Source organism: Rattus norvegicus, chromosome 14 (genome assembly GCF_021556685.1).
Source record: "Rattus norvegicus strain SHRSP/BbbUtx chromosome 14, alternate assembly SHRSP_T2T, whole genome shotgun sequence".
In the NCBI taxonomy this organism is placed as follows: domain Eukaryota; kingdom Metazoa; phylum Chordata; class Mammalia; order Rodentia; family Muridae; genus Rattus; species Rattus norvegicus.
Genome location: NC_141547.1, coordinates 81,336,057 through 81,357,723, shown reverse-complemented (window position 1 = coordinate 81,357,723; position 21,667 = coordinate 81,336,057). Strand labels below are relative to the sequence as shown.

The following is a 21,667-nucleotide window of genomic DNA, read 5'->3' as shown; positions in this document are numbered from 1 at the left end:
TTAACTGCTGAGCCATCTCTCCAGCCCCAGCATATCACTTCTAAATGAAAGTTTTTTGTTTTGTTTTTATTTTTGTTTTTAAAAAAATATTTGATCACAGCAGGCAAATCACAGTCTCTTGTGCATATGCGTGTGCGCTTTGTATGTGAATGTACACGAATGGATGACAGGTTGACATCAGCTGTTTTTCTTGATTACTCACTTCATTATTGAAAACATTTTTTTTTTTTTTTTTTTTTGAGCTGGGGACCGAACCCAGGGCCTTGCGCTTCCTAGGTAAGCGCTCTACCACTGAGCTAAATCCCCAGCCCCTATTGAAAACATTTTTATTATTCATTTATTCTGTCTGTGGGTGCTTGCTTACACGTTCACCTGTGAACCATACCCATTCAGTGCTCATTGAGGCTAGAGAGGGTATTGGACCCCTTGGAATTGCAGTTAACAGGTAGTTATGAGCCACCGTGCCGATGCTGGGAGCCAATCCTGGCTCCTCTGTGGGAACAAAATGTTCTTAACTACTGAAGCATCTCTCTAACCCCCCTGCCTCTTTTTTGAGACAGCTTGTCTTTGTATTCTGGTTTCTGCAACTCTCTGTGAAGACTTCTAACTCTGCTTCCCAAGGCCTGTACCACTTATACCTGCCTGTACTTTATTTTTTGAGAATTTCTTACTGTTTTGGCTAGACTGACTAGCCAGTGAGCCCCAAGGACCCACTCCATTATTTGGATTACTGGCATATACCCATTGCACCTATCTTTTTAAGGGACTTTGGGGATCTGACATCAGGTGATCATGCTTGCAAAGCAAATACTTTACCAACTGAACTATCTCACCTGCCTATTTGAGTGAAAGTTTTTTTTTTTTTTTTTTTTTTTTTTTTTTTTTCAGAGCTGGGGACCGAACCCAGGGCCTTGCACTTGCTAGGCAAGCGCTGTACCACTGAGCCAAATCCCCAACCCCTTGAGTGAAAGTTTAAAAAATGATGGCTTTTAAAAAATAATTTTCTTGTTATTTTCTCTCTCTCTCTCTCTCTTTCTTTTTATACAGAGTTTTTCTGTATAGCTCTGGCTGCCTTGGAAATCTCTTGTAGACTTGGCCTTGAACTCATAGAGATCTACCTGCCTCCTAAGTGATGGTGCTGGGAGTAAAGACATGCACCATCACTACCTGACTAAAATCAATCAATCAGTCATTCTCTCTCTCTCTCTCTCTCTCTCTCTCTCTCTCTCTCTCTCTCTTCTTTTTCTTTTTGTAAAAGAATTGTTTATTTTATGTATGTGAGTACACTGTCATTGTCTTCAGACACACCAGAAGAGGGCACCAGATCCCATTACAAATGGTTGTGAGCCATCATGTGGTTGCTGGGATTTGAACTTAGGACCTCTGGAAGAGCAGTCAGTGCTCTTAACTGCTGAGGCATATCTCCAGTCCCCCTAAAATCTCTTTTTAACATTTCATTCATTCATTCATTCATTCATTCATTCATTCATTATTTTTATTTGTATGGGTGTTTTGCCAGTATTTATGTGCACCACGTGCATACAATACACAGTGGAGGCCAGAAGTGGGCATTGGATTCCCCTGGGACTAGAGAGATAGATAAATGTGAGCTGCCGGGGGTTGGGGATTTAGCTCAGCGGTAGAGCGCTTGCCTAGCGAGCGCAAGGCCCTGGGTTCGGTCCCCAGCTCCGAAAAAAAAAAAAAAGAAAAAAAAAAAAGAAAAAAAATGTGAGCTGCCGTATGGGTACTGTGAATGGATCCCCAGTTCTCTGGAAGATCAGCCAGGTGCTCTTAACTACTGAGGCTCCCCTTCACCCCGCACCCCACATTTTCCTTGTTTTTATTGGAAATAAATGGGTGTGTACCATTAACAAGAAAGAGAGCCATATAACAAATGTTTGGGTCTACTGTTGTACCATAACTTGAACCTGTGATTCTCAAACAGTATCAACCTACTCAAGAACTGGTTAGAAATGCAGACTCCTCAGTCCCATCCTAGACTGTCACTGAGACATGAGCTCTGGAGTGTGGCCCAGCCTCTGTGGTCTGGCAGACTCTTCCTATAGTTCTCACACCTAGGAGTTTTTGATAAGCTTGTTAGGAGACTGCAATGTTAGCCCTGGTAAGAGATAGTGATTATGTAATATAATATGGAGAAGTGAGGCATAGGTAGAAAGTTATTTTATTTTACTTTTGGTTTTCTTGAGACAGTGTGTTGATATATAGCTTTGGCTGTCCTGGAACTCACTCTGTATATCAGGCTGGCCTTAAACTCAGATATCTGCCTGTTTTTCAAAATTGGGATTAAAGGCACACACCACTATGCCCAGTTCTCTGTCTGTCTGTCTGTCTGTCTGTCACACACACACACACACACACACACACACACACACACACACACACACACACACGAATGTTTTTGTCTGCATGCATACATATATGTGTACTACGTTCATTCCTGGAGTCCATGTAGGTAGTGAGCCTTCATGTGGGTGCTGGGAATTGAATCTTGGTCCTTTCTTTTGTAAGAACAAGTGCTTTTAACCATGGAATCAACTTTCTAGCCCTTAAATAGGAAACATTTTAGAGTAAAACCGTTAAGATATGTTTTTTGGGTTAATGAAATAGGGAAGTAATCTCAGTGGTGACTCAAGTTTTTTTCTGTCTTTTTCTTGACAGAGTCAAATGGATCGAAGTACCTTTCACTATCTCGGTAAAAGTATTATTTTATTTAACATTGACTAGTTTAGAGCTTGTGAAACCAACTGAGAAATAACAATTTGTTGAGTTCTTTTGCTTAAATACCATTTTCTCAAGCTCACATTGAGACCTTCATTTAAACCTGTACTTCTGGGGGTTAAAGTGATAACTCAGTTAAGAGTGTTTGCTTCACAATCTTGAGGACCAGAGTTTGGATCCTAACATCTACATACCAAACTGAGCATTTCCTACAAATGCCTGTACCTCAGCACTGAGGTGGGTGGAGATAGAAGGACTGCTGGAGCTTGTTGGCTTCTAACCTAGTTTAGTCATGAGCCTAGGGTTTGAGAAGAGACTCTACCTCAGAACAGGCAGAGTGACTATTGAAGCCCTCTTTTGTATGCATAGGTGTGTGTATCAGTACATAAAAGTGTGTATGTATTCTAATGTGTGTGTGTGTGTGTGTGTGTGTGTGTGTGCGTGTGCGTGTGCGTGTGTATACTCAATACATACATAGAAATAAAAGTAAATCTTAAGAAAATAAAATTGTGGGGGCTTAAGAGGTGGCAAGTCCTTTATGCCCTTGGTGGGGACCTGGTTTTGGTTTCTAGCACACATAGTAGCTCACAACTATCTGTAACTAGATCTAGGGGATTTGACCCTCGTGGCTTCTTTTGCATCAGGCATATGTGTGTTTCATGCATATATATGAGGCAAACTCTCAAATCTTTAAAATGTGTGGCTAAGCCAGGTGGTGGTGGCACATGCCTTTAATCCTAGCATTCTGGAGGCAGAGGCTGGTGGATTTCTGAGTTTGAGGCTAGCATGGTCTATAGAGTGAGTTCCAGGACATCCTGGGCTATACAGAGAGAAGCTTTGTCTCAAAACCCAAGCCCAAACTAAGCCAAACCAAAAAAATTCTGTGTCTGAAGACATGGCTCAGTGCTGAAGAGCATTGGCTTCTCTTTCAGAAGCCTGAGGTACAGTTCCCAGCACTGATGTAATTAGTCTGTGACTAGTTCCAGCAGGTCTGGTACCCCTTCTATCCTCTATCAGCATCAGGCCTTCAGGTGTATTCTTTTTCTCTCTTTATTCTTTTTTTTTTTTTTTTTGGTTCTTTTTTTTTTTCGGAGCTGGGGACCGAACCCAGGGCCTTGCGCTTCCTAGGTAAGCGCTCTACCACTGAGCTAAATCCCCAGCCCCTCTCTTTATTCTTTTAAGCTGTTGTTCCCCGCCCCCCACTATTGCAGTAAAGACCTCTTGTTTTCTCCTTGCCTTTTCAGCTTATGTGGAAGCTCTGAGGTCCAGCACTTGCTTGTGTTCACACATGTCCCCAGAACCGAGTTATTTGTTGACATATACAGTATATGTGGGCTGAAGGAAAAAAGCAACACCAACTCTGCCCAGATTACAAAAGAAACTTACCTGGTGGCAAAGAGGAATGTGGCGACTCAGGACTTTAGTGTTTTGTTTGACTGTGACTTACTTAGATACTGCTGAGCACTGTCTGGTGTCTGACCAGAGGGTGCTTGGGGGCATTCCCCCTCTGTCTGCTCCTTGCTGCTTATTTGTTCCTGCTCATTCACACAGTAGTCCGAGATCAGTGGCAGCTGTCATGAGAGTGAGGAGTTCTCATGACAATCTAATGTCTAATTCCTGACAACTTTCTCTAAAATGGGAGAGAAATGTATTTCAGCAGAGGCAGCAGCACTACCAAAAGCAAAAGCTCATAAGATGAGTGAAGTGAAGTTTCTAGATGTCATGTGGTGCAGACTCATGATGTTTTGAGTACCCTTATTAAAAGTAGGTTTTGAAAAAATCTAAGCCTACAAATGAGACTAAAAAAGGTGCATGTAGGGAAATTCTCTTCCCTTCATTTTCCTTCTTTGGTCTTTTTGCTTTTTGAGAGACAATTTCATGTACTCTAGTCTGCTGACCTTGAATCTGGGATCCTTTTGTCTCTACCCTGCCTCTGCCTTGAGAGTTCTGAGATTGTATGTAGATGATAACCACACTTGCTTTCCTCTTGTTTTTAAAATCAGGGTCTCGATATGTAGCCTTGGCTGTTCTATAACTCAATATATAGTCTAGGCTGACCTCAAACTAACAGAGATCCCCTTGCCTCTGCTTCCTGAGTGCTGGAGTCATAGGAGTGAGACACCACGGCCAATTTAAAATTCATATGAAATACTATTGCTTTTTCTTTGGTATCTAGCTTGTGAGTCTAAACCCAAGTCAGTTTCTTCATTACCATTAATCTCTTGGGGATCTCTATGTGTTCTTTCAAGGATCTCTATGAGTTAGTGGACTAACTCAGTGAAGAAGCAGAAGCAGGTGTTTACTGGAGGGCAGTCCAGGACCCTACTGTGGGCTTTTGGACTATTACTACTGTTTGTGCAGGTAATGAAAGCTGGGCCTTGTGCATGCTAGACAAGGTCTCTACCACTGAACTATACCTCCCAGGTCCCATTACTATTTTTAAAATAATTTTTACAAATTGCGATTATAATATAATTACATCAATCTTCCTTTCCTCCTAACAAACCCCTTCCATATATACATACTTTTCATATTTATAGCCTCACGTTCTCTAATTGTTATGGGTGTGTAAGGTGTGTGTATGCCACAGTAAGCATATGGAAATCAGAGACGGATCCAGGTGTTGGTCCTCACTTTCTACCTTATTTGAGACAGTCTCTTGATTGCTTCTGTGCATACCAGGCTTACACGCTGGCTTACAAGCTCTGTCTCCCATCTCAGTGCAGAAGTGCTGGGGTTACAGATGTGTGCTACTGCGTTTAGGTTTCCTTGAATTCTAGGAATCTGAACTCAGGTTCTTTGTTTTTCTCTGTGTGTCTGTCTCTCTGTCTGTGTCTGTTTCTCTCTGTGTCTCTCTGTCTCTGTCTCTCTGTCTCTGTCTGTCTGTCTGTCTCTCTCTCTCATTTCTCAGTGTAGTCCTAGTTGTCCTGGAACTTGCTCTCAGGCTAGCCTTGAGATCCATCCGCCTGCTTCTGGCTCCTGAGTGCAGGAGTTAAAGGTATATACCATCACAGTTTGACTGTACTCAGGTTCTTTTTTTTTTTTTTTTTTTGGAGCTGAGGACTGAACCCAGGGTCTTGCGCTTGCTACGCAAGCACTCTACCACTGAGCTAAATCCCCAACCCCTGTACTCAGGTTCTTAGACTTGTACTGAAGCACTTTACTCACTGAGCTGTCACCCCAGGCAGGCACTGTCACATCGTGCTCAGCCAAAGGAGCCTGCGAGACTCAGTTGGAGGTAGAAATGTAGAACCAAAGACAAAGTCCTACTCAAAATTTTATTTCTAATAAGCTAATGAGTCTTCAAGACATAATTCAGAAGTTTACTAGGTTAGAATAATGACAGAGACCCTCTCTAAAATAGTAAATAATGATTGTAACCATGAGTTTTTCTACGCACACCCCAGTTCTGGAATAACTACTTGGAAGCTTATTATTTATGAATTATGAATGCATATGGCCATTGCTACACTTGTTCTCTGGCTAGCTTGTAACTTATTTAACCTGTTTAAAATATTCTATGTCTGCCACATGGGTGGTTACCCCGCCTCAGTTTCATACATCCATTACAACAGAGTGGTGAATCTTCTCGCACTTGACTATCTCCTAGACTTCTGTCCCTCTACTAGAGCACCCGCCTTCTATTTCCTGCCTTTTGCTAATAGGCCACCAGCTTTTTATTGACAGGTAATGCTTGCACTCAGTACACAAGAGATTCTCTCTACAGATGACTCAGTTTTTTCCTGTTCTTTAGCTAGGTAAGTAGTGGCACATGCCTGTAATCTCAACACTTGGGAGATGATGATAGGATTAAAGAAAAATACCAAGTCCATTTTCCTGCACTTGAGGTTTCCAGTGAGCTGCTGACTTCTCCAGCCTGGTTCTGTTGATGACTTTGTCCTCCATGAGTATTGTCTTGCTCTCACGTTGCTTGCTGTAGAATTCTTTTTTTTTTTTTTTTATTTATTATATATAAGTACACACTGTAGCTGTCTTCAGACACACCAGAAGAGAGTATCAGATCTCTTTACAGATGGTTGTGAGCCACCATGTGGTTGCTGGGAATTGAACTCATAACCTCTGGAAGAGCAGTCGGGTGCTCTTAACCGCTGAGCCATCTCTCCAGCCCTGTAGAATTCTTTTTATTTTATTTTTTCTATTTTTTTTCGGAGCTGGGGACCGAACCCAGGGCCTTGCGCTTGCTAGGCAAGTGCTCTACCACTGAGCTAAATCCCCAACCCCTTGCTGTAGAGTTCTTGGTATTCACTCTCAGCTTCGCTTCTCTGCATTCTTCAGTGATCCTAGAGTCAGTTCCTGTGAGCTGCCCTAGTCCTGGTACTCCTTTTGATTGTTAGCTCTCCAGCATAGCAATGATGAGCACAGGACAGAGCAAAATTGAACTGTAAGATCCAGCCTAGTGTTCACACAATTCTTATTGTCAAGAATGTGCAAATTCTGGACACATCATTCTGAAAATTGTATATCATGATGATGAAGTAGAAAGCCTGATTACATTTAAGTATTTAGAGTCACAACACTTTGAGAAAATTTATATAACTGAAAAATAGAAGGAAATTTATAATCAAATTAGTCAGACTGTTTTGGTATTATTTAAACTTCACCTTTTACTTTTTCAAACTAAAAGATATACACTAAAGGCCAGTTATAATGAAATTAGCAGCATAGGCCTTTTACTCTGCCTATTACTAAGATGGGTTTGCTTTCATTTGTTGTTTATGCTGCCAATTTAAAAGCTTTGACATTCGGTTACTCTATTAGAGAAGCTTACACCCATGGCGTGGCCAGCAACAGGATGGCATTTGTTCACAGTTGTTCTTCCTTCACTGTCTTCCTTGTTTGTCTGCGAGACAGGGTTTTACTGTATAGACAAGACCAGGCAGTCCTCAGACTTACTCCCAAGTGTTGGGATTAACATTGTGTACCCCCATTTCCAGCTTTTTTGTTGTTGCTCTTTTTTGAGACAGTCTTGCTCTGTAGTTTAGGGTGACCTCAAATTCATTATCCTCCTGTCTGCCCCTGAGTGCTGGGGTTACAGGCATATACTGCCACATTAAGTTTATACTTCTGTGATTGGGATATTGTTTATAGGATTTTCTTATTAATTGCTCCCTTGAGCTATCAACCATATGTGACAGGCTTGTTGGCACTGGCTCTTAGCTGAGTACTCGAGGGATGATTAGCCATTGGCTTGTTTTCCACCAATATAAGCTATGGAAATAGTTTGCTTGGATTTTCTTATAACATGGTGGCTGATTCTGTAGGCCTTTATTTTGTTTTATTTTTCGGTCTCCTTTTTCCTTGCTTTGAGGATTGAGCACAGAAACCTTGCATATCCTAGGCGCACCCTTCTGCTGACTTGTATCCTAGCTCCTGCAGTGTTTTGAAGGCTAAGGTTAGTTTGGTCCTGGCACCACTTTTACTACAATGCTTTTATCTTTTTTCTTCCTTTTTTTGGTTTGAGCATTGCTGGCCTGGAACTCAGTATGTAGACAAAACTACCTCAAACTCAGAGAGCTGCCTGCCTCTGCCTCTCAAGGGGGAGGGACTATGGTGTGTATCACCATATCTGGTTATTTAAATTTCTTTAAATTAACTTTTTAATGGGCATGGCTATTTTGCCTTCATGTATGTTTACGTACCTGTGTGTGCCTGTTGCTCATTGAGGCCATAAGAAGGTTTTAGATCCCCTGGAATTGGAGTTAAAAACAGTTGTAAGTTATCATGTACTTACTGGGACTCCAACTCTGGGTCCTCCAGAAGAGCAATCAGGTTTCTTAACTGCTGAGCCATCTCTCCAGCCAACATTTCCATTTTTTTGGGGCAGAGTTTCAGTATTTACAGGCTTTGATGGCGCACCTTGAACTCAGGACCCTCCTGTATCAGTCTTCCCCAGTGCTGAGACTAATAGGCATGTGCTTCTTCTGGCCTAGTGATTTCTAGTCTATTCCGTGTTGTGCAATCATAATCACTAATTCCTAGACATTATCTTTGTATAAAACTACTAAGTCACTTCCCTTGCTAACCTCGTCTCAGCTCTTTAATCCACTCTATTTGTCTATGCATTTACATATTTGGGAGAGTTTATGTATGTGGAATTAAACAATAAACATTTATAATGAATTTTGGTCATTTTTATCCTTCATACTTGTTCAACCACTTCTCTTTCCTGCTAAAACCCTACTTTCTGAGTTCTTTGCATAATTTCATTTTGGGTGTATGTGTGTATGATACACTGTATGTAACTATGGTTACTAGCATCAACATGTCATTGAAGAAAACTTCTTTCATCAACATGTCATTGAAGAAAACACTTTCCCCGGCAATCATTAACTTACCGTAATCCCTCAGGAGAGGTAGATCCTCCCCCGTGATGAAGTGTTGAAGGGCAGTCTTGTTTAGGTAACCACAGCTGCCATGGACTCATGAATGCTATATAGTCAGGAAGGCAGCAGAGAGTCTTTTGTGTCTGGCTTACCCCCGCCCCCATTCTACCTCACTCCCACTCCCAAGGCTTATCCATATCAGCACAAGTCTGTACTTTAGTGCTTTTAAAAATTTACTTTTATTATTTTGAATTATGTGTATGTCTGTACCTGGGGGTGTTAGGGTCTTTGGTAAGTAGTGAGCTGGCTGATGTGGGTGCTGGTAACTGAACTCAGATTCTCTGCAAGAGTAGCAAGTAGCCTAACCACTGAGCCATCTCTTTAGCTCTACCTCTCGTTTTTTAAAACTCTTTTTCAGTGCTTTTATTTAAGTATATGAGTATTCTGTATGTCTGTCTGGTGCCTACTGAGGCCAGAAGAGGCTGCTTGATCCCTTGCAATTGGAGTTCCAGATGGTTGTGAGCCATCATGTGGGTGCTTGGACTTGGACTCCAGGCCCTATTGGAGGATAAGACTTATGGCTCAACCGTTAAGAGCACTTCCTGCTTTTGGCAGAAGATGTGAATTTGGTTTTTCACACCACCATTTGGGTGACTTATATGCTCCTATAACTAACTTAAGCTTCAGGGACTCCATTGCCCTTTTCTGGACTCTGCAGGCACTGCATTTACATAGGCACAGACCCACCCCACATTCCTATGTAATTAAAAATAAAAGTAAATCTTAAAATATAAAAATTGTCTTAGAATCTCCAATCTCCTCACCTTTGCCGACTTATCTTTCCTCCTGGGTTTATAGTCTTGTTAGAGTACCTCCTAGCTTGTCTTTGTGAAGGGCCGTGTGTAAAGCTCCTGTCGGCTGCATACTTGTTACATTCCTTTCTTCTTTGCCTGATAGTTTAGCTGGGCATAAAGTCCTAGTAAAGAAGTTTTGTTTTTTTTTTTTCACATGTTGGTCAGAGGATTTTTTTTAAATATCTTTTTTTTTTAAGATCTATTTATTTATTTTATGTATGTGAGTACACTGTAGCTGTCTTCAGACACACCAGAAGAGGGCATCAGATCTCATTACAGATGGTTGTGAGCCACCATGTGGTTACTGGGAATTGAACTCAGGACCTCTGGAAGAGTAGTTAGTGCTCTTAACCACTGAGCCATCTCTCCAGCGCCCATAGGAAGCTCTTAACCTAAATGCCACATTTCCTTTATTGGCCATCCCTTTGAAAATTGACATTCTCTCATTCTTTCTTGGCTTCCTAAGAAAAATTCTCTTTAGGATTTAAACTCCTTGAAAGCAGTCTTCCTTTGTTTATTTGTTTACTTCCAGTAGAGATGTATGTGTGGGTTAACATATATTTGATAAAATTTGCCATTTTGACTATTTAAATGTGTATATATGGGCCTGGGGGTGCAGCTCAGTGGTAGAACATTTTTTTTTATCTAGTATGTATGAGGTTCTGGTTTTAATCCCTGCACTGTAAAAAAGCAAAATAACCAAATTTTTTTTTTTTTTTTTTTTTTGGTTCTTTTTTTCGGAGCTGGGGACCGAACCCAGGGCCTTGTGCTTCCTAGGTAAAAAATAACCAAATTTTTAAAAACCAGGTGGAATTTCTGTGACTTCGGAGTCAGCTTGGCAGTTAGTTTAAGGCCAGGGCTCAAATAGGAAGATCTTGGTGGGGGTGGAGGTTGTGGGAATAAGCATATTTATGTTGTTTTAATTTTAATGAATTATTTCTGTCAGAATCTCATTATGTAGACTTGGCTGGGACTTACCATGTAGCCTAGGCTGACATTGAATTACACGAATCTGCCTGCCTGTACCTCCCAAGTGCCAGGATCTGTACTACCAGACTACTACTATACTATCCTTTGCTTTCAACTTGAACTTCAGAAAAAAAATTTTATTGTACCTGTTTCTGTATTTTAGATGTATCTGTAGGTCTGTGGCAAGGTCAGAGCACAAACTGTAAAGTGCTTTTACTGGCTGGGCTATTTCTCCAGCCTACCCTGCTCCTTTTAAAGCATTTCTTACATGTCTGCTAGTAACAACTTTTGGTTTATATTTCTCGTTGCATTTGGCTATTATTCTTGGAGGATATTTTTTCTATATGAAAAGTTAACAGTTTTTCTTTTAATACATTGACTTTGGTCTTTCTTTCTTCCTTTTTTTTTTTAAATTTAAAAAATAGAATTGCCAGGTAGAGCTGGCACATGCTTTTAATCCTAGCACTCAGGAGGCACAGGCAGTTGGAGGCCAGCGTGATCTACACAGAGAGAATTTCAGGGTAGTCAGGGCTACACAGGGAAACCCTGTCTCAAAAAAAAACCCAAAACAAATAAAAATTGTTTTGTTTGAATGTATGTCTATGTAACATGTGTATACCTGGTACCCAAGAAGCTTAGTAGAGGATGCTGTATCCTCTGGGACTGTAGTAACTAATTACTACCTACAGCTCCATGTGGGTGCTGGCGATTGAATCCTAGGTCTCCTGGAAGAACAGTCGGTGCACTTGCATGCAACTTTTTTTTTTTTTTTTTTTTGGTTCTTTTTTTCGGAGCTGGGGACCGAACCCAGGGCCTTGCGCTTCCTAGGTAAGCGCTCTACCACTGAGCTAAATCCCCAGCCCCTGCATGCAACTTTTGAACTATCTCTCCAGTCCCTGGCATTGGACTGATAAGCCATAGTCTATATTACTGTTCTGTATTTAAATAGATATTTTAAAGCTTTGTTGCTGTGGATTGAATCTAGAACCTTGTACATGTTAGACAAATATCCTACTAGTGAGCTATATCCTCCAACCTTTGGTTATCTATTCATTATTGTTTTTTTTTTTTTTTTTTTTTTTTCAGAGCTGGGGACCGAACCCAGGGCCTTGTGCTTGTTAGGCAAGCGCTCTACCACTGAGCTAAATCCCCAACCCCCATTATTGTTTTTTTTTAAAGATTTATTTTTACCATGCGTATGTGTTTGTGTATGGATTGAAGCATGTGAATGCAGGTTCTCCTGGAGGCTGGGCACATCAGATCTTCCCAAATTAGATACTTCTGAAGCTGTAATTATAAATTGTGAGCTGCCCAGTGTGAGTGTTAGGAACTGTTTTTTTTTTCTTTCTTTCTTTTTTTTTTTTTTGAGAAAAAGATTTATGTGTATGCAAGTTTTGTCTACATGTATTTTTTTTTTAATTTTTTCATCTTTATTAACTTGGGTATTTCTTATTTACATTTCGATTGTTATTCCCTTTCCCGGTTTCCGGGCCAACATCCCCCTAACCCCTCCCCTTCTATATGGGCGTTCCCCATCCCCATCTTCCCCCCATTACCACCCTCTCCCCAACAATCACGTTCACTGGGGGTTCAGTCTTGGGAGGACTAAGGGCTTCCCCTTCCACTGGTGCTCTTACTAGGCTGTTCATTGCTACCTATGAGGTCAGAGTCCAGGGTCAGTCCATGTATAGTCTTTGGGTAGTGGCTTAGTCCCTGGAAGCTCTGGTTGCTTGGCATTGTTGTTCATATGGGGTCTCGAGCCCCTTCAAGCTCTTTCAGTCCTTTCTCTGATTCCTTCAACAAGGGTCTTGTTCTCAGTTCAGTGGTTTGCTGATGGCATTCGCCTATGTATTTGCTGTATTCTGGCTGTGTCTCTCAGGAGAGATCTACATCTGGTTCCTGTCAGCCTGCACTTCTTTGCTTCATCCACCTTGTCTAATTGGGTGGCTGTATATGTATGGGCCACATGTGGGGCACCCTCTGAATGGGTGTTCCTTCTGCCTCTGTTCTAAACTTTGCTTCCCTATTCCCTCCCAAGGGTATTCTTGTTCCCCTTTTAAAGAAAGAATGAATCATTCACATTTTGGTCATCCTTCTTGAGTTTCATGTGTTCTGTGCATCTAAGGTAATTCGAGCATTTGGGCTAATATCCACTTATCAATGAGTGAATACCATGTGTGTTTTTCTGTGATTGGGTTAGCTCACTCAGGATGATATTTTCCAGTTCCATTCATTTGCCTATGAATTTCATAAAGTCATTGTTTTTGATAGCTGAGTAATATTCCATTGTGTAGATGTACCACATTTTCTGTATCCATTCCTCTGTTGAAGGGCATCTGGGTTCTTTCCAGGTTCTGGCTATTATGTTTGCTTAGTGTCTACAGAGGTTAAAAGAGAGGGTAATGGATCCACAGGAACTGGATTTCTAGGTGGTTATGAAGCAGTGTATGGGTGTAGGGAGTTGAACCTGGATCCTCTGAAAGAGAAGCCAGTGCTCTTAACAGCTGAGCCATTTCTCTAACCCCCAGTAAATATTCATACCTACTGAGCCATCTCTCCAGCCTAAGCTCTTATTTTTTGAAAGGTAATCTCTGTAACTTAGGATGTCTTTGAACTTAATGTAGCCTGGACTTAATAAACGACATTTATTTACTTATGTATTTATTTTTAGATTTTTTTCTTTCTTTGTTTTTTAGGAGTTTGAATTATGCTTTGGTGTGAGTTCCTTGTATTTTCGTCATGCCTGGGATTTGCTAAGTTGACTGTTAGTTTGTCTAAATTGGGAAATACACCCCCCAAAACGTTTTTTCTGCCTCTCTTTACTTTCTGGGTAGGAATACAGACTTTATTTTGTTCCACAGTATGGTGAAACTATATTCTCACTTTTGCTTTTTTTCCCCTATTTTTAAAGTTTGGATATTTTTAATCTAGTTTCACATATTTTGACTCTTTTCTTAAATGTGCTTAAAAGTTTTGTCTTTGTAGTTCAGACTCACCTTGAAACTATATAGACTGAAGAGATTTCTCAGTGGTTAAGGGTGAGCACTGTTCTTCTAGAGGACCTGAGTTTGAGTCCCAGGGGCTCTGACACTTTCTTACCTCTGCAAGTACACAACATACACACACACACACAACATACACACACACAGAAATATACATGAATAAAAATAATAAAATATTACTAAAAAATAAAAATCTCTGTAGATCAGGTTGAACTCTAGAGAGATCATCCTGCCTCTGACTCCAGAGTTCTGGGACTGAAGGCATACACCATCACAGCTGGCTTCCAGTGTGTCATTAAGACAGTGTTAAGGGATTAGAGAGATTGCTCAGTGGTTAAGAACACTTGTTCCTTTTGTAGAGCACCTCAGTCATGATGTAGCACTCACAATGATCTTTAATTCCAATTCTGTAAGACACATGTGCGCACACGCGCACATACATAGGTAAAACACTGGTACACATAAATCATATTTAAAAAGACCATCCATTGACATTTTTATTTTTAGGTAGTATCTCTTAGCTATAGATTTCCCACTCTGTTCCTGCTGCCTTTCATCTTCCTTAATAGGTGGGATTGAACCAGGGCTTGGTGCATGCATGCCATCACCCTACTACTGAGCACATCCCTAGCTCACTGTACTTTTCACTTTTGAGGTAGAGTGCCAGTAAGTTAGCTAGGAGGGTTTTGAACCTATTCTGTGGCCCAGAAAGGCCCCAGACAGGTAAAATCTTCTGATCCTATTTTGGTATGGCTACATACAGTCTTTTTAAATAAAATCTGCTTCTCTGTCATAATTTTTATTTTAATTTTTAAAAATGTGTATAGACATTTTGCCTGTGTATTTGTGGTGACAAGTGTGCCTAGTGTCTGTGAATGCTACACGGGGAGTGTTAGTCTCTTGGAACTTGATGCAGGTAGTTATGAGCCACCATGTAGTTGCTGGGAACTGAAACTGGGTCCTCCGTAAAAGCAATAAGCACTCTTAACACTGAGCCATCACTCTAGTCCACACGTTAAAATTTTAATGGACATCGTCCCATATTGGTTGTTGTTGGTATATCTGTCCCAGTCGGTATTTTTCCTTTTACAAATGATTCCTTGTCTTTTTTTCAGTTGTATTATTGTGTGATATTAAAATTGCCTTCTGGGGTTGGGGATTTAGCTCAGTGGTAGAGCGCTTGCCTAGCAAGTGCAAGGCCCTGGGTTCGGTCCCCAGCTCCAAAAAAAATAAAAAAAATAAATAAATAAAATTGCCTTCTACAGACTAAATTATTATACAAAACATTGTAAATTATCTCAGAAGACAAAACTGAATAAAACCCAACGTCAACAAAACTATAGAGATATTGACATACCCACCCTAGGTTTAAAATGTAATATGTTGTTTTTCTTCTTTTCTCTTTCTTTCTTTCTTTCTTTCTTTTTTTAATGTTGTAGTGTTCTAAGAACCAAAGCATCTGGGCTGGATGGAATTTAGCATCAGAAAAAGTCCTCTTTCTGTTCAGAAAGTTGTAAAGTGCATGAAGATGAAGCAGGCACCAGAAATCCTTGGCAGTGCAAATGGAAAGACTCAGAACTGTGAAGTGAATCACGAATGTTCTGTATTCCTCAGCAAAGCTCAGCTTTCTAACAGCCTACAGGAGGGGGTCATGCAGAAATTTAACGGGCATGATGCACTCCCCTTTCTTCCAGCAGAGAAGTTGAAAGATCTTACTTCTTGTGTGTTTAATGGAGAACCTGGTGCTCATGATACTAAGTTGTGTTTTGAGACCCAGGAAGTAAAAGGAATTGGGACACCACCCAATACTACTCCTATCAAAAATGGCTCTCCAGAAATTAAACTGAAAATCACCAAAACATACATGAATGGGAAACCTCTCTTTGAATCTTCAATTTGTGGTGATGGCGCTGCTGATATGTCTCAGTCAGAAGAAAATGGACAAAAATCGGATAATAAGACTAGGAGGAACAGGAAGAGGAGCATAAAATATGACTCTTTGCTGGAGCAGGGCCTTGTGGAAGCAGCTTTAGTGTCCAAGATCTCAAGTCCTGAAGATAAAAAGGTATTTGTGAAGGATTCTGTTGGTTTATGTGACAGTTGATGGTGTGCATGAGACCTGTATAGAATACCTTAAAATGTATGACAGTAGGTGGAAAGGTTGAGAAACAACCCTGATGGTGGCAGCTGCTGGCTTGCCTTGGTCCTGTGCAGGTGATACCTGTTGAGGCTTGGCTCCTGGTCGGTTGTTGGGCTTCCAAATATGTGGACATTGCTATCATTAAGTTGTGCCACTTGAGAAGCCAAATGAGGTAATCATTCAGGATTAAAGTGGCTAAAAAGGCTAGATGTGGTGGTCCACACCTTTGATCCCAATACTCAAGAGACAGAGGTAGGCAGACCTCTTGAGTTCCAGGCCAGCTAGGGAGATCCTGTCTGAAAACAAGAACAATAATTTCTGAATCTAAGTCTGTCAATTTTCATGACCTTATTAGGTCTACTGTTTTTATGGGTTCCATCTCTCAGGTATTTTTAAGCTAACTGCTCGTGGAGATTAAACATTAAGCTTATTAAGTCTGTGCCATTTAGTGAATGGTAGAGCAGAGCTGTGCTATGGAGAGGTGCTGTTGTCATCCGTCTGTCTACACATGCCACTGTCTACTCAATGCTCTTTTCAACCAAGTGGCTGTCTCCTTGGCTGTGTCACACACCTTCCTGTTTTAGATTTTACTGTAGAGCCAGCGCCGCACTTTGTGTATAAGCAGCCATGTACTGATTCATTCATCAAAGGCTGAGAAGGAAAAGCCCCAACTTCAGGTCAAAGAATATGTATGCGGTTATCATTCTGTTAGACGGTTTATGTCACCAGTGTCATAAAAGTGACGTGCAGGATGGTCCTGACACTTGAGTATAGATCAGGTAAAACAGCTAAGTGACCTTGGTCTTGCTAGAAAGAAATAGGGACACCAAGCAGATCCCTGCTGGTTCAGTCTGATGGCCTCGAGGGTACTAGGTGTTTTGACCTTTAGTTGTAGCCGGTGGTATAGTAAGAAAATTCAAGATAGGTAAGTTGAAACTCAAAAGAATTGTTGGCATTGTGACAGTTGGAGTATTTAGTTTAAAATTGTAGTTGTGAAATTTTGTTTAAAATTACCAAAGGCAAAGAATAGTTGAAATTTCCTTGAAATCCTTAAAACTATAAAGTACTTTTAGGATTTAAATGTAGTGGTTTTGAGGAGCTGTTTCATTCTTGCTAATGGAATTCCAAAGGTAAATCTTTGTTTTTCCTTTTGTGGTGAGAGGTGGGGTATGGTTTCACTATGTGGCCCTGACTTGGAGCTCATAGATATCTGCCCGTCTCTGCTTCACAAGTGCTAGGATTTGGGATTAACAGTTTGCACACCACTCCTGCCCAAAGGTAAATATTTTAAAAGATCAGAATAGTAACCTGGTCTGATTCAGAGGTTTGTGGACGTGCCTGTAGATGTAGTGAACCTTATGCTTTCACAGTTTTTTGATGAGGCATGAATATAATTATCACAGACTGGGCTTTTCTTCCTAGTTGTGCTGCTTGATTTGATTAAAATTGCTCTCTACTTACACAGTGAAGTAATACTGAAACGCTGTGCAGTCATTTGAGCTAACATCTCTTGAAAGTATAATGTAAATCTCCTAGTCTACTCTGCTGTGCTTACAAATCTGTAACAGCCAGTGAGATTTGTAGGTAACTATGGCAACAAGAGGAGGAATTGCCCTAAGAGAGGATGCTTAATATGCCCATGTTCCAGAGATGAAGAAACTGAGCTTAAGAGAGCTTTGAACACTTATAGCACATGCTCACACATAGGTGCAAAGTGCTTGTCTCTACTAATGGTGGGGCTAGGGCCCCTGCTTCAGCACAGGAGGTCGATATGTTGATTCGGTGTATGTTCTCAAAAACCAGCTATAAGATATGTATCGGCTAGGGTTAGGGGGCACAATGTTTTGAGGGTTCTGTGAATAAAGCATCAACTTAGTAATATTGAAAACTTGCTATTTGTCAGGACTTAAGATAATGCTTTAGGTGAGAATGAGAGAAAGTGCTTATGAGAAGTGATAAATATTGAAGGTGAAATCTAAAATATATAAGGGCAGCATTCTCTGAAGAACAGGCCCTACAGCATGAAGACAGGTGCTCTTCCAGTGCATTATACCCCAGTCCTCTCCATACTATGTTTTGAACCTTTAAACTTTCTTATTTTAAACTTCTTATTAGTACCTGTTCTTTTATAGATAGAAGGTTGAATTTAAGGATAATTCCTGAATGTTAATATTTGTTTTTTGTTCACTTATAGATTCCAGTTAAGAAGGAGTCCTGTCCAAATAGTGGCAGAGACAGAGACCTCTTGTTAAAATACAACGTTGGTGATTTGGTGTGGTCCAAAGTGTCAGGTTACCCTTGGTGGCCTTGCATGGTTTCTGCTGATCCACTCCTTCACAATCATACCAAACTTAAAGGTACTAAATTTGGACTCTGTTTTTCCATCTTCCTCTTCTGCAACAAACCTTTCTAATTTGTGTGTTTCTTTTCCATGCTTTACTAGCTACTTTTACAGCTTTGCTTAAGGTGGGTGATTGATTCAGATGTGACATATCCATTTCCTAAATATATGGTTTATCTGATTGAACTGGTACTAACAGGTGAATAACTTTTAAGAATAATTTTTTAGATGTATTTATGTTTTATGTGTTTTTACATTAGTCTCTTTTTTTTTTGGAGCTGGGGATCGAACCCAGGACCTTGCGCTTCCTAGGCAAGTGCTCTACCACTGAGCTAAATCCCCAGCCCCTGTTTTATGTGTTTTTTACCTGCATGTATGTACACGAACCACGTGCATATCTGGTGCCTGTGGAGGTCAGAAGGTGGCATTGTCTCCTTTGAAACTGGAGTTGTATGTGGTTGTAAGTACCGTGTGGATGCTAAGAACTGAGCCTGGGAGCTCTGCAAGAACAAGTGCTCTAAACCCCTGAGCCATCTCTCTCTAGCTGAGGAGACACTCTTTACCTTGTATTGGCCTCAAGTTTTATGACAATTATTATTTAAGTAGTGATTGATTATTTGTAGGTTAATATTTGGTAATATATTAATTTTGAATTATAAAAAATCTCCATTTGTTTCAGTAGGCTTGGGAAGCAGGGAGAAAGTTAGAAATGTTAATCTGATTTAGAAAACTTGAATAAGGACTGGAGAGGTGGCTCAGCGGTTAAGAACACTGACTGTTCTTCCAGAGGTCCTGAGTTCAATTCCTAGTAACCACATGGTGACTCTCAACCATCTGTAATATGACTTGATGTCCTCTTCTGGTGTGTCTGAAGACAGTGACAGTGTACTCACATAAATAAATAAGTAAATCTTTTCTTTTTTTTTTTTAAAGAAAACTTGAATAAATTGGCTCATGAAACAGCTAAAGAACATATTTAAAATGTGTTATTGATACAAAGCAAATAATTAAAAATAAAAGATAATTTAGCCTATAAGTATGTTAGTTATGTAAGAACAACTCACAGAAAGTGGTTTGGGAGGAAAAGTAACAAAGGATGATGTGGTTTGATTTATTTATTTATTTTTTTGAGACTTGTAGTTCAGGTTGGCTTTATAAAACTCATGACCCATCTGCGTCAGCCTCTAGTGCTGGGATATGTGCTACTATGCCTGGCTTTGGAAAGTTTTTCTAGAGTAAAGTTTGAATTTTGTTTGAAGAAGGTAAGGTATGTTGTATAGAGTTAGGCTAGACAAGTTTACGCTCTTGACATGTGTACCCCTCAGAAATGTGGACAACCACAGCTGTGATGGTCCAAGGTTGGTATTCTGGCCCAGAACTGCTGCTGACCACTTGTATGGTCCTTTGTGGTGCACTGAAACATGTGCCACCTGGCCTTTGGCCACAGTTTTGAGGTCTGACAGGAATGGTGCCTGTTCCCATTTGGTTCTGGGTCATCATATTGCCACCTGCATGCCACATAGAGGTTTGTTGACTGGCTGTGTGCAGGTAGTTAGAGGGAATGACAGGGCCTTACGTGCTAGCAAGTTTGGACTGGAAGGGAACTTTAGTACCATACTTGTCCCTCCTTGGCCTCTGTCCTAAGGGTGTGGAGTTTTGCTCTGTGATGAGAAACTGTAGTCTATAAGGCTGATAGCAAGAGAGGAACCTTTGGTTTGGTTTTGTCTTTGACTCCTTTTGGGCTTGATAATCTAATTTTTCCAGAATGAGGTGAGTCCTTCCCAAGGGGCTCTGGGAGCCCTGGGACACACTTCAAAGTTTCAGATCTGAGATGTGTATTCTTTTGAGGGAGCATGAACGTCACATAGCCTTGGTGCAGCCATGTGTGGGGGTTGTTTTGAGCTACCATTTCTTTTTCTGACTTTTGCATCATTTGTATACTATAGTATCTGGAACCCTCAGTCTATTTATGTAGAACTGTGTTCAAATTTCTTACCAAGGGATGCAAGATGCCCCAGTGGGTAAAAAGGTACTTGCTACCAATCCTGATGACCTGAATTTGATGTTTGTTTCTCAAATGGTGGCTAGAAAAAAACTGCACAGTGTGACGCGCACATGTATGCACATAAACACACACAGCACAGATAGATAAATAAATGTAAAAATTGCATATGTTTTTCTTTACTGAGATAGCGTATCTGTCATCTTTTACTTATATTTTTTGCCAGCTGTCACTTTACCTAGTTTGGGGCTTTGGTGTCCCACCAAGGTCTAAGTCATAACCTAAGCTGATGCCTGTCCTTGTCTCTTGGGTCCTCTGGAAGAACACGTGCTCTTAGCTGTTGAGCCATCTCTCCAGGCTGACAGTAACTATTACTTAAAACACTATTTAAACCAAATATTAATTCAGATGCTTTAATTTAACAGTTTGGAGACAGAGAAAGGCAGCTCTCTTAGTTTGAGGCCAGGTTGGTCTATAGAGCTAGTTCCAGGGCAGTTAAGGATACATAAAGAAACCCTGTCTTGTAAAAACAAACAACAAAAAATTATTAATTCGTTTTATATATTAGAAAAGATTTTTCGGGACTGGGAAGATAGCTCCTGGCTCAGCAGTTAAGAGCACTGACTGCTCTTCCAGAGGTCCTGAGTTCAATTCTTAGCAACCACAAGGTGGCTCACAACCATCTGTAATGGGACCTAATGCCCTCTTCTGGTGTGTCTGAAGACAATGATGGTGTACTCATATATATATATAATAAACAAATCTTTAAAAAGATAGATTTTATTCACTATGGAACTTGAAACATATCTATGCTAATTTTTATTACTAAAATTAAAGTGTTGGCAAAAAACAAACTGCCTGAGAGTTCTTTTATGCTTTTTAAAAGTTTATTAGCGGGGTTGGGGATTTAGCTCAGTAGTAGAGCGCTTGCCTAGGAAGCACAAGGCCCTGGGTTCGGTCCCCAGCTCTGAAAAAAAGAACCAAAAAAAAAAAAAAAGTTTATTAGCTTAAAAGTAACTATTATATACAGTGGGCTTTATTATGACATTTTTATACATATGTATATATTTTGGTGATATTCACTCTCATTATCTTACCCTTTCTTTCCATCTGGTCCTCCTGCTTTAATGTCTTTTTTTTTTTTTTTTGGTGGAAAGCAAGACCAATTACAATTAATAAATTAGCATTGCTTATAATAGGATAGGTTATAAGAAGCAGAGACAGATGATCTCTTTGAGTTCATAAAGTGTTATTTATAGGAGCATAGATTTTTTTT

At 40.3% G+C, this 21,667-nt stretch overlaps 1 protein-coding gene across 11 annotated transcripts in view; it reads left to right on the top strand.

Annotated features, from left to right (window-relative positions):
- Window positions 1-21,667, top strand: part of Nsd2 (nuclear receptor binding SET domain protein 2) — a 78,675-nt gene that overhangs the window by 10,236 nt on the left and 46,772 nt on the right. For 7 of the 11 annotated variants that reach the window (NM_001191552.2, XM_087584322.1, XM_087584317.1 and 4 more), the window contains 3 exon segments: window positions 2,680-2,713; window positions 15,348-15,973; window positions 18,243-18,405. In NM_001191552.2, the coding sequence (NP_001178481.2) occupies window positions 15,377-15,973; window positions 18,243-18,405 (760 nt within the window). In that variant the 5' untranslated portion in view covers window positions 2,680-2,713; window positions 15,348-15,376. 11 annotated transcript variants of the gene reach the window in all.